Source organism: Etheostoma spectabile, unplaced genomic scaffold (assembly GCF_008692095.1).
Source record: "Etheostoma spectabile isolate EspeVRDwgs_2016 unplaced genomic scaffold, UIUC_Espe_1.0 scaffold270, whole genome shotgun sequence".
Classification (NCBI taxonomy): domain Eukaryota; kingdom Metazoa; phylum Chordata; class Actinopteri; order Perciformes; family Percidae; genus Etheostoma; species Etheostoma spectabile.
Window position 1 is genome coordinate 145,713 of NW_022605574.1, and position 13,365 is coordinate 159,077.

Genomic DNA, 13,365 nt, shown 5'->3' on the forward strand with positions numbered 1-13,365 from the left:
TTTGAGTTTGTAAAGAAAAATGCAAATACTGCTATTTTTTTTTGAACAGTCTAATATTAATTTTTCTTCACATTCTGTAAAGGTAGAACACAAACCTGGTCACTTTTGGTCATGTTTTGATTTGGAATTGAACGTGCAGTGTTCCCAATGCATTGATATTATAGAAATAAAAGCTACTCTAAAGATGTTGAGCATTACTCACTTTTTTAAACACACTGCTATTATTCTGAACACAATTTGCACAAGTCTCCACATTCCACAAAATTCCTAAATTGTGGGAAACATATTGACAAAACCATTTTCTGGGGCGCCTAGTTAGCGCACCAGGTTGAGCGTGGTCCCCATGTACTTAGTCCGTGCTGCAGCATGTTTGATTCTGACCTGTGGCCCTCTACTGCATGTCATTCCCCCCTCTCTCTACTCCTCTCCTGTCTTATCTAATAAAGGTCTGACAAGCCAAAAGCATTATCTTAAAATCTGCTATTGACACTGTACTAAAAATATGTTCACATGGTTTTGTTTTGTTAGATTATTATTTAAATGGTGTTTGGCAGCAGATTAATCTTGAATGTCTCTGTACCTTCTCGTAGGCGTACTGCTCCTGCAGCATGACAGGCAGTCTCTCCAGGAAGGCCCTCATGCAGGGTGCCATGTTGAGGCCGACCACGCCCTGCTTTTTCAGAGCTGCGCGGCAAGTGGCCAGCACATGGTTGGACGCCATGAACTCTTTGGAGCAGTTCACAACCAGCACATCCTGGAAATGAAGCAGACCAGAGAGTAAATAAGGGTTAATTTCTTTCAGGGATGTGGAGAGGAACGTGGACAAAATACAAATCAGGTAAAGATGTTGTACCTTCGACCTGTTGGAGCAGACAGCGACACCCACATCTGGGATCCAGACAATGTTCTGGATTGCACCTGAACCGGCTACTACTGTCTGGAGCACTGACCCGTCCTGTTACACAAAGTACACACACAAAGACATATTGAGCCACATTGTGCCTGAAAGATGAGTGTGTAAGGAATAATTTGTTCTTTTCACAGTGTGTGTGTGTGTGTGTGTGTGTGTGTGTGTGTGTGTGTGTGTGTGTGTGTGTGTGTGTGTGTGTGTGTGTGTGTGTGTGTGTGTGTGTGTGTGTCTTACCCGCAGGGACCAGATGTTTACGAGCCCTCCCACTCCTCCAGATGCCAGAGCCAGACCATCGGGGCTGAAGGCCAGCGTTCGTACTGGGGTGATGTGGCCCTTCAGCTGGAAAACACATGTTGCTCCATTTCCTGACCACCGGGGAGACTGCAACACAGTGACAGCAGGTAAGTGGGGGTCTTTTCTCCTACGGCTCTATGCATGTGTAGAGGGAATAAACAGCATGATAATTGGCATGAATCAGCAGGTTGGGTCAGAAATATTTAGAAGCTGAGACAAACATCCCATCAACATTCATCAAATGTCCTGGAATTTAAAAATAAAACAGTAAAACATGGCATTCAATTTTATCCTGTTTACATTATAACATGAAAAAAAAGTTAAAGTCTCAGTTAATTAATTATGAAGGCGAGTAAGTACCATGAATTTAGGTTTTGCTTCATTCTCCCACCATCCCTCTGACTCAGGGGAGGAGTCTGGGAAGTTAGAGATGTTTTGAGGAACAGTCCAGACTGTGACCAGGCCATTCTGGCAGCATCTGAAAAAACACAGCGACACATGAAAACCCCGCCAACCACAGGAAATATTCTTTCACATAAATATATTATCCTTGTGTTACAAACATGCCAGGGTTGACAATGAGAATGCGGCAGATTAAACGCTGAACACTTACGGTCAGCAGACACTTATTTCAAATTTGCTGAAATATGTGAATGTTGACCTTTAATCTGATAGCTACTTACATTACTTATTGGACAGTTTTTATACATTTGTCACATCTTGTTTGATCTAAAAACTATTTTTTAAATATTTTATCTGTAAAATAACTCCAGCTGTCAAACATAATTAGTGTAGTAAAAAGTACAATAGTTTCCTCTGAGATGTACAGGGGTAGAAGTAGAAAGTAGTATCAAATTTATTCATGCAAGTTACTTTTTACCACTAATCTATGCATGTGAAAAAGCTTGTTAAAATATTTTCAGGTGATAACTGCACTTTCTGTAGTTTCTCTTCTGATGATGGCTTTATACACTTGTATCTATCTCTTTCAAATGTAATATCATGGATTTTAAAACAATATTGTCACTTTATTAGAGGTTTTTAGAAAAACCTCAGACGGATAATTTCAGGAATTGATTTAAAGGATCATTGCAAATTATATGTGAAGGGGAAGAGAACACTACATAAACTCTCTACTAGAACCAGACAGTATAATCAGCCAAAGTCCTGCCTACTATTTGAGGACAACCTACATGGCTAACATGTTGAGGTGCTTTGGGCCACGTCCAAGCAGACTGCACCAGGCCACACCGTTAACCGGGGATGGGTGTCGAAGACTCTGCAGGCAGCGCCAGCCGGAGCCTGAGCCAAAGTGAGAGTCCGGACTGGCCCACAGCTTCACTGTCTCCTCTTTGGCACAAGTCAGCAAGATCTGTCCAGTAGGACTCCACTCCATATTGGTGATTGACTCCTGTAATAACAACATGCAGAAGTATTCAGTTCTGCGAAGAGCTTGAGAAAGAGTGAAAAATTATTAAATGAATTAGGGATGCTAATGCCGACCCTCATTCATCGATCGTTAACTGTTAACCGACGAGCAGGCAACAGAGTCCCAGTTCACACGTCCAGGATGCTCGAACATACTGTACTTCCCTGAAACCGCATGGCATCAGAGCGATTGACACAAGTCCATAGCAGTCCGCGGAGCATACTGTGTGTCTGAGCCCGTTTCCACCGCATCCACATGTGAGGTTGTCAGCTGTGTGTCTGCCCGGCATACTGCCTGCCACTCCTCATCAATATAGTGGCATGTGTCACGTAGCATACGCTGTGAGCGCCGTCCAGCAGAGAGCCACGAAAGTGGCAGGAAAAAAAGATCTTAAAATGCAACTTGCTCGTGCAAAGTTTGCAAGTTAACTAGTAGAAGAAATAGACTGTGTACCCATTTTTTTCTTTTACAATGAGTTTAATTTAATTACTTTTTGTTCTAATGATATTGTTTTTAACTGTTTAAGTTTATTTTTATTAACTAGTCAAAACTAGTATTGTCGGTTAACGGTTTAACGATTGCTCACTAACATCCCTTGTAGAATTAGTTTACCTTGTGTGCATCAATGACCACAATGGCTCCTTTTTCTAAGGGCTCTTTGGATCCTATCAGCAGCTTGCCATCTGCGTAGCCCACAGCAAAAGGCTTGTCTTCACTGTACCAGGCTATGTGCATGACTGCCACTGAAAGAGGAGTAGAATTATCAAATGTTTGTAAACTGATGACAGATGACTGATTTGGCAGGAGTTGTGTCATTTAGAGTGTACACTCAAAAAATATCCCAACAACACTCAGCACAGAGATGTATCATTCATTCAAAAACTTCCTCTTCGTACCATCTTTCCTGTAGCAGTGCTCCAGCTCGGTGCGGTGCATACTGGAGGTATCCAGCACCTCAATGAGCCCCAGAGATCCATCCATTCGTCCCACCAGCAGCATGTCCTTGGGTTCCCCGCACCACAAGGACTCTGCCTGCTCTTTAGGCCAAGCCAACGCTGACACCCAGTGAGGCTGCACGTCCAAAAGGCCCCTACCACCTTAGAGGAAGGGAAGGGAAGTCACTGTTAGTGTAGTGCAGTTACCACGGTCAGTTTATTACATCAAAAATATCCAGTAATGTTCAAAGGTTTAAAATCTCTGACCACTAAAATCTGATTGTGTCAGGTGTCTGAGAGGACTACTCTATATAGTCTGAATGCTCTTTGATGCTTTTAGGTTGTAGAAATAGATTTGGTGTCTGAATTGTTTTTTCTTTATTTGTTCAAATAGTTACTATTGAAGGAAAGAAGAAGAACATAATAACAGCTGATTCATAACTTTTGATTGGTATTGTATGGGGATATGATGAGACACTCTGCTCACGAGACAATACACAAGAAGTAAGATGACCAGAAGTCCCCAAAAATTCGGGACAGTCCCAAAATCCAAGCAGTCCCTAATCTTGCCCTGATTGTCCCAAAACTTTGAGTAAAGTCTCAAGAGCTCTTGAGTAGTTCTAGTCTGATAGAGAATTAAAAAGTGTTCATGGCGAATTTTGAAAACAAGGGTTGCTATTTTTCATTCATTCATTCATTGTTGAAATGGCAAGATTTCTAACACTGTTTTAAAGAAAACTTCAATGATGAAATATGACTGGAAAAATAGTGTTTTATTAAATCAAAGTCAGAAAAGGAAAAACGAGCACTGGGAAATGTTTTGCCACAAACTCAAATGGCTTCTCTCCTGTGTACTAACCTCTTCAGCCCTAATAACTGCGGCGTTTCCACCTGAAATCCTAAATACTAGTATGGTAAGTTTACAGTCCATACATTAGAAGCATTTTTAAATGTATGAGGGGTTTAAAATGGACGGTGACTAAAAGAACTAATTGCACAGCAATGCCCACAGAAATATGGTAATGCACGGACACAACTCAGTGGCACAAGAGAAACTTGTACTTGTGTTCATGAAAGCAGTTTTTTGCAATACCAGTCACCCTTATGGGATTACTGGTATAGCTGTCTTGCTTAATTGGTGTCTGTCTTGTGTATCTGTCTTTTTTTAAATTAGATTTTTGTTTCATGGACCATGAGTCTAATAATAAAGGCTACCTATCTATCTATCTAGTAAAAATGTGATTGTGGATGTTCATCCTGGAGGCGACTGAAAGGGGCCAAGGACAGATGGTTCATGCTGGAGGCTGTGTGGTGGGAGGGAGGACATGATTGGACCACATCCAGTGAATCTATTTTTTATGGGAGCTATAAATTCTTAATACCGTCTCATTCATATTCTGCTGACCTCACACACCAGTGTTACCAAACAAAACACGTTTTTTTTTTTTTTTATAACTCAAACTGAGTTTATCATTAACATGCCGTCTAATAAAATAAAAACAGATTCCAGACCCCTCAGGAGCTAGAAAAAGTAAATACTTACCATTAACTTGCCAGATGTTGACCATTTTCTCCATGGCAGATGCCAGATATTTTCCAGTGACACTCCATGCCAGAGGAGACATACAAGGATCGCTGGGAGATCCCAAACTTGACATGCCCTCCTCTGAAGAGTCATCACTGATGAGAGAACACAGAATAAACCCAAATGACAACAAAACTTAAAGCTGCATTACTTTATTTATTTGGCCACTTGAGGTGCTCTAAGCGATGAAATGTGTGTTTTAGGCTAAAACATTTCTTTGTCAAATACAGAAAACATTTCCTCCTAGATGGAGCTGCACTGTCCCCTGAACACACTGTAAAAAAAATCTCCTCACTATCTGCTAGCTGCCTGTCCCCTGAAACACTGTAAAAAACATTCCTCACTATCTGCTAGCGCTGTCCCCAGAACACACTGTAAAAAACATTCCTCACTATCTGCTAGCTGCCTGTCCGAACACACTGGAAAAAACATCTCACTATCTGCTAGCTGCCTGTCCCCAGAACACACTGTAAAAAACATCTCACTATCTGCTAGTGCCTGTCCCCAGAACACACTGTAAAAAACATTCTCACTATCTGCTAGCTGCCTGTCCCTGAAACAACTGTAAAAAACATCTCCTCACTATCTGCTAGCTGCCTGCCCTGAACACACTGTAAAAAACATCTCTATCTGTAGCTGCCTGCCTGAACACACTGTAAAAAACATCTCCTCACTATCGCTAGCTGCCTGCCCCTGAACACCACTGTAAAAAACATCTCCCACTATCTGCTAGCTGCTGTCCCCGAACACACTGTAAAAAACATCTCACTATCTGCTAGCTGCCTGTTCCCCAGAACACATGTAAAAACATCTCCTCACTATCTGCTAGCCTGTCCCCGAACACACTGTAAAAAACTCCTCATATCACTATATGCTAGCTGCTGTCCCCAGAACACACTGTAAAAAACATCTCACTATCTGCTAGCTGCCTGTCCCCAGAACACACTGTAAAAAACACCTCCTCCATATCGCTAGCTGCCTGTCCCAGAACACACTGTAAAACATATCACATCTGCTAGCTGCCTGTCCCCTGAACACACTGTAAAAAACATCTCCTCACTACGGTAGCGCCTGTCCCCTGAACACACCTGTAAAAAAAATCTTCTCACTATCTGCTAGCTGCTGTCCCCTGAACACACTGTAAAAAAAATCTCCTCATACTGCTAGCTGCCTGTCCTGAAAAACACTGTAAAAAAACATCTCCTCAACTGCTAGCTGCCTGCCCCAGAACACACTGTAAAAACATTCCTCACTATCTGCTAGCTGCCTGTCCCCTGAACACTCTGTAAAAAAATCTCCTCACATATGCTAGTGCCTGTCCCCGAACACACTGTAAAAAACATCTCTTACTATCTGCTAGCTGCTGTCCCCAGAACACACTGTAAAAAAACATCTCCTATCTGCTAGCTGCCTGTCCCCAGAACACACTGTAAAAAAACATATATCTGCTAGCTGCTGTCCCCTGAACACAACTGTAAAAAACATCTCACTATCTGCTAGCTGGTGTCCCTGAACACATGTAAAAAAAACATCTCACTATCTGCGCTGCGCCTGTACTGAAACACTGTAAAAACAATCTCCCACTATCTGCTAGCTGCCTGTCCAGAACACCTTTAAAAAAAAACGGTCTCTGTAGACATCCCAGGGTCTACAAACCGCAACAAAAAAACGAAATGTGCCATCTGCACCACGAAGCATACACAAAGCCAATAACTGATAAGAAGGATTTGGGGGTCGGGGTTGGGGGGGGGGGGTTAGTGCGCAAAAGCACAGAAGGGAGGGGACGGGATGTGGAGGGGCAAGCTAGTCTCGTTTTGTTTACGAATAATAGAAATACTTCTAATGTCAACAAGAAGTAACGTCACCCAACATCTCTTTGAGCACCTTTAGAGACAGCTTTAAATAAAACATCTGACGTATTATCATCTAATAAGATTATATGGGGAAATGTTAGCAAACAGTTGCCTACTTCCACATCAACAGAACATTAGTATTCATTTAAATTACTGTAACTCTTGAGGAAAATATCTGGCTGTAGCTGCTCAATGCTCAACCTTCTTTACCAGCTAGTCGCTAACTTTGTCTGATTGTCTTCTGGTGCTGGGCAGGTAATGTGCAGTGGGTTTATCAGAGCAGTTTAGGTGATGTAAAAAGGAAGATGATGAGAGTTTGCAGGCCGTAAAACAAAAACAATAATAGATTAAAGCTGCAAGCAGCGATGAACGGGCCCTCGCCTCCTCGCAGGTCGGGGTACTGGCAGACACCACTCTTTGCAGCAGTGCATTTGCGCAGCACTCAGATAACTGCAAAGCCAAAGATTGATTTTGCTCCGGTTCCTTGAGTGCTGTCTGTGTGCGTGCTTCTGTCTGTGTGTGACCCAACCTGCTCCGCTTCCTTAAAAAACTTCCATAAGGATGCATTTTAAAATTCTGTTTTTCCCCAAATAAAAAAGAAGAGCCTTTCCCTTCATATGAAACACTGCGGTTTTAATTAACATACTGAGGTTGAATGTAGTATTTGTTTCAGAAAGCCTTACTCCTTATTGAAGATGCAGGTCTGCTGGAGGGTGTACTGGTTCTTGGTTACGTTCCACATCCTGACAGTGCCATCGTTACCACTCGTTGCCAACAGGCCTTTCTTACTGCACCAACCACATGTGATGACCTGGGTGAAACAGACTTTATTTAATACCAGTTTACATTCAACGTTTTGAGTTCTAACCCAGCCAGGGAACAGTCCTCATCCTATGTTGACTCACCCTGCTCTGGTGAGCCTCCAGCTTGATGAAGGAGCACTTTCGCAGGTCCCCTGCCATGTCGACAAACGTCTGTGGCCGGCTATGGTTGTTGTCGCGGTCGTGAGCCGCCAGCGTGCGGACTAGCTGCTGGGCGGCCCACTGGCGGTGCTGCGAGGAGAGCCTGGAGGACAGGCAACAGGCCGCCAAAGCATTGGCCAGCTCCAGAGGCCCTACAGCGGAGGGATTATGGGAAGGATGGGCATACAAGTGCGCAATTAGACCTGCTCGACACGGAACAGAAAGTGACAAGGTGGCCCGGTGAGTGAGAGAAGGAACAAAAATGAAAGTGACAAACAGAAAAACAGAAAAGGCACAGAAACACCAAAATGTGACCTGAATGAACAGATAGAAACAACAACTGGAACATGCATGAGGTGCGTTAATGAAAACCTAACAAACATTACTAATACATTTTTACTATATTACTACATGAATTACACAAATACATGGTAATAATAAAAATTCCACAAAGTAAATCTTTTTTTTGATACATTGTTGAAAGACAAAAATATGTAATGTGGCTTAATTAATCAAGGCAGTGTCATGTTAAGAAGGTTAAATTACTGATATTTGAAAATAAGAGTAATTGGAAATAATGCAAGATAAACATCTCATAACTAATTACTTTTTACAAAAACTATCAATATAAAATAATAATGATTCTGATACTAATGAGATGAGAAACCATGACCAACGGACTGGATAACATGGAGCATCAGCTCATTTGTATCTCCTGCTCCTCCAAGCTACAAACCTCTTTTCTCCAGATCAGCCTTGTCATAAGCAGGTCTGAGTCTGGCGCCCTTATCCGCCAGCAGGGCCACCAGAGCCTGCGTGACCACGAAGTTGGGAGAGGTGACGAGCTTGTTCTCCTCGGCCACGCCACGCAGGAAGCTGGGCAGGAACTTCCTCTGGATGGGATCGTCCACCGTGGTCAGATTCATGCCGGTAGCAGCCGAGATCAGGTTCTGGAGAGATCAGAATATTAAATTATTGTGAGATGCAGTTTTTATTTCTTGCTCGTTGTGTCATACCTTCATTTTTCTAATGTTATAAAAGCATCTTTTAACATTTCTATTAAGATCTCCAATCAGGATTGTTGTATTTTAGGTATGTCCTACTGCTTATTGCTGTGTCAATAAATGGCTATAATCAGTTTTGTTTTGGTGTATTTTGTTGCCTTGTATTGCTTGCATGTACTAAAAAGTGGAAATTGTTGGAGGTATTAGTGCACTAATGTTTTTTTGCTTCCTGTCTTTAAAATGCTTATTTTGTTGCTGTCACTACTCCTTTGTCCTCTATTTAAATGAAGGCAAATAATGCCACCTAAAATACTTTAAGTTTGAATAATCTGAGTCAATAATCAACTAGCTACCTGTTGGAGACACAGAAAAGACACACTGTTTGACTATGATCTGTTAAATCAAACATGAGATCTCAATAAAGCCATGATATAAGCTCAGAAGGCTGATGGCTAACATTGGGTACCTGAGTGCAGAGCTGCACCAGCAGCTTGGCGGCGTTTGGACTGTTGGAGGCCAAGCAGCCCACTGCTGTGCTGAGGTAAGCCAGACAGGAGATAGGTTTGCTCGCCTTGGCAGCCCCACGGGGCCTTTCAGCATGGCCGGAGCCTGATGTAGGACCGGTGGAAAGACCGGCTCGGCCTGCTGCTGCCAGGCACATCAGCCTGACCAAAGTCCGGATGTCGGTCAAACCCAGAGACTCCAGACCGGCTGCAAGGCTGCAGCTCGAGCCACTGTTTGGGAGAGAAAGACAAAGGTTGTAAATATTTCTGAATAAATGAAGAATAGTTGCTCAAATATACATACTTTTTCACATAAATTTTGGTGAAATACACTGTAATCTGAGCAATTTAATTTGTCTGAGACATCATTCCCAAAGTAATCAGATTATCATGTTAATTTTAGTTGCATTTAAACCACTTTGTATGTCATTATGTTTCAACATATTCTGATAACATTGGGACATTGTTTAGAAAAGGGTCTTTTTTTGATACTCTACCACAAAGGTTGGGATTTCTCAAATCCTACTAATTTGCGTATTTACGGTTCAAAAAGCTAGACAGCTACTGTTTTTGTTCAATCAATGTTTTGCTACTTAAAGAAATGGGCATCATTAAAGTCTGCAAGATTACAGAAAGCTTTACCCTCTGAACATTCAATTTCCAAAGATGTTATTGTTCATGTCAGCTAATCAAAGTAGACAGAGTAGAACAAGATGAAGATCTATATCACACAGATGGAGTTCGCAGCCTACCTGACAGACAGTAGGGACAGGGCTCTCATCACCATGGTTCGGGCCAGCAGCACCTGGGCTGCAGCCGTCACCCTCCTCAGCGCCATCACTCGGTCATGGGGGTTCTGGAGGGCTGCGGCCTGCTCGCCGAGGGTCACCCTGCCCGATGAGCTCTTATCCACCGAGGTCTGACAGCCTGAACACACACACACACACACACACACACACACACACACACACACACACACACACACACACACACACACACACACACACACACACACACACACACACACACACACACACACACACACACACACACACACACACACACGAACACACACAGTTTACTGCTATGTTTTAAAGCCTACAGGGTTAAAGGTTGAACCAATCACTTTACTTATACTATTTACTTATATTATGCAATATCAATGCATAAAATATGTGTTTGTCTCCAGAGGGAATGGGATCTTGTTAGAGCAACAAAGATTAATCAAATAGTGTCATCTATTGAAATAATCAACAACAATTTTGATAATTGATCAATCTGTTTGAGTAATTTTTTGTGGAAAATTGTTAAATCTGTTTTTTCGCTCCTCTGTAACAGTAAACTAAATATCTTTGAGTTGTGGACAAATCGAGACATTTAGGGACGTCATCTTGGGCTTTGGGAACACACTGATAGACATTTCTCAGAGAGGCTCCTAAATCATGGTAGCAGCTGTCGCCTTGGTCCCGCTCCATGTTCTGTGATGCCATGTTCAACTGCTACACTGCAGTGCCTGCCTACGCCTGCTACGTCTGCTACGCCCTGCTACGCCTGCTACGTCCTGTAGCTCTATGCTGTCCTGCTACGTCCTGCTGTGCCTTGTAAGCCGCACAGCGTCCTGCTATGCCATGAACTACTACAAAGAACTGCTACAAACTTAATTTTTTTTATTTTTGTTATTGCCATCTTCATTCTACCCCAACCGGCCCGTCAGACACGCCACTACAAGAGCCTGGGTCGACCGAGGTTTTGCCTAAAAGGAAGTTTTTCTCGCCACTGTGCACTGTTGCTTGCTCTGGGAGGAAACTACTAGACCGTGTGGGTCCTTGTAAATTCTGGAGTGTGGTTAGACCTGCTCTATCTGTAAAGGGTCTCGAGATAACTCTTGTATGAATTGGATACTATAAATAAAATTGAATTGAATTGAATTTTTCACCATTTGCTGACATCTAATAGACCAAATGACTAATCAATAAATCGAAAAACTTATGATTGATTAACTGATATGTATATTATTCGACAACTCGTTGGATCATTGGTTGCAGTCCTAGATCTTGTCCTTCCCACCTATGTGCAGCAGGGTCTCTTCCATGCTGTTGGAGGCAGTCACCATGGCGACGGAGGCTCCCAGTGGGTCGCTGTCAGGGAACTGGACAGCCTCTGGGACGATCCTGCGCTCATTAAGACCCAACGGTCCGGCCAAAAGCTCAAACTCCTCCTCCCCGGTCAGCTTCTCGTCTTCATCAACGTCCAGCATGTCCCAGTCCTCTGTAGCGGGACGGTTAGGCGCAAACAATTTGAAATCAAAGACAAACACATCACATCATATCAAGACTAATTAAATGCATCACATTAAGTTTTAAAACAAGTTTGAAACGTTCACAATTACCTTCATAGACACTGTCCTGTTTTCCAAGGAGGTCAGGAGCCTGTCCCTTATACCTGAATACATATCACACAATGAAAACATGAAAATGGATCAGTTTAACTTCTTTTAACAAGCTAGAACAAACTGACACACAGGTACAAGTGGCAAAAAACTATTTTTTTTAAAGGTCCAATGACATGCTGCTTTTTGAATGCTTGTGTATAGGCCTTAGTGGTCCCTAATACTGTATCTGAAGTCTCTTTATATAGACCTTAGTGGTCCCTAATACTGTATCTGAAGTCTCTTTTATATAGACCTTAGTGGTCCCCTAATACTGTATCTAAAGTCTCTTTTATATAGACCTTAGTGGTCCCCTAATACTGTATCTTAAGACTATTTTATATAGGCCTTAGTTGTCCCCTAATACTGTATCTGAAGTCTCTTTTATATAGACCTTAGTGGTCCCCTGATACTGTATCTGAAGTCTCTTTTTTATAGATCTTAGTGGTCCCCTAATACTGTATCTGAAGTCTCTTTTATATACCCTTAGTGGTCCCCTAATACTGTATCTGAAGTCTCTTTCCCAAAATTCAGCCTTGGTGCAGAATTACAGCCACTAGAGCCAGTCCCACAATGAGCTACGTGTGGGACAGGGAAACTTTGGACAATGTCTGGACCTGAATTGGCAGACATTGTTTGGAATTCAAAACATCTCTAGGTAACAAGTAAAAAAACGTACAATAACACTGTAATAAATGCTGGATTTTTTGAGGGCAATATTATTCTCTTTCAATACTCTTTCCAACTGTATGAATCTAGTATCTAGATATTTATATTGGTATGAAAATTGGTGATATGAAAATAAAGAAATTTTGAATCTAGGTTCTGCTGATATCATCTTTAGTAGCTCCATAACAAGCAGCGTAGTTATAAGGACTAAGTCATAATGGTGCAAAATCATTTACTACGCTACAATACAGCCCAGAAACAAATATGCTTCTTTGTTCACTAAATCTTTCTGTGCGTACCTCTCCACAATGGGGACTTTGGCCTTGCTTTTGATGGCCAGGTACTTCTCTCTGCAGCTACCACAGAGCAGGTAGTAGGGGTTTCCACTCCCACACTCGCCTCCGAACCAGCCGTCTACGTAGGAGCCGTTGCTGCGGTAGCCTTGCCGGTTGGCGCTGCGGCCGCAGCCTGGGTGGCTCTTCTTCATGTGTTGATTGAAGTTGGCAACGTTGGCCTCGCACAACTCGCACACCACCACTTCATCTCGATCGTCTGTCTCGCATACGTGCTGCGAGGTGTGGTACAATTACAGAGGAACACGAGCAGAGTTGTTCAGAACAGCAGTTAAGCCTCCATACAATGTGATGTGCTAGAAATATGAATCAACAACAGCTTTGCATTAATGAGTTACAAGCAACAGCCAATTATCAGCACTGAGAATACTCATTTTGTTATTGGAAAAGTATTAAGTCTTTCATTCCATGCCGGTTAAATCAGTGGAGTGAGTGTGCTT

At 42.4% G+C, this 13,365-nt stretch overlaps 1 protein-coding gene across 11 annotated transcripts in view; it reads right to left on the minus strand.

Moving 5' to 3' along the window:
- The window catches only part of herc1 (HECT and RLD domain containing E3 ubiquitin protein ligase family member 1), a 77,106-nt gene that overhangs the window by 22,570 nt on the left and 41,171 nt on the right, over window positions 1-13,365 (minus strand). For 7 of the 11 annotated variants that reach the window (XM_032510675.1, XM_032510677.1, XM_032510674.1 and 4 more), the window contains exons 46-61: window positions 12,872-13,140; window positions 11,865-11,917; window positions 11,543-11,743; window positions 10,228-10,402; window positions 9,439-9,706; window positions 8,705-8,918; window positions 7,912-8,171; window positions 7,690-7,817; window positions 5,112-5,248; window positions 3,530-3,730; window positions 3,246-3,376; window positions 2,398-2,615; window positions 1,565-1,682; window positions 1,145-1,339; window positions 854-955; window positions 581-754 (exon numbers count right to left, since the gene is read on the minus strand). In XM_032510675.1, coding sequence (XP_032366566.1) covers window positions 581-754; window positions 854-955; window positions 1,145-1,339; window positions 1,565-1,682; window positions 2,398-2,615; window positions 3,246-3,376; window positions 3,530-3,730; window positions 5,112-5,248; window positions 7,690-7,817; window positions 7,912-8,171; window positions 8,705-8,918; window positions 9,439-9,706; window positions 10,228-10,402; window positions 11,543-11,743; window positions 11,865-11,917; window positions 12,872-13,140 — 2,844 coding nt within the window. The remainder of the gene's footprint in view (window positions 1-580; window positions 755-853; window positions 956-1,144; window positions 1,340-1,564; window positions 1,683-2,397; window positions 2,616-3,245; window positions 3,377-3,529; window positions 3,731-5,111; window positions 5,249-7,689; window positions 7,818-7,911; window positions 8,172-8,704; window positions 8,919-9,438; window positions 9,707-10,227; window positions 10,403-11,542; window positions 11,744-11,864; window positions 11,918-12,871; window positions 13,141-13,365) is intronic. The other 4 variants (XM_032510683.1, XM_032510679.1, XM_032510678.1 and 1 more) reach the window with 2 other exon arrangements.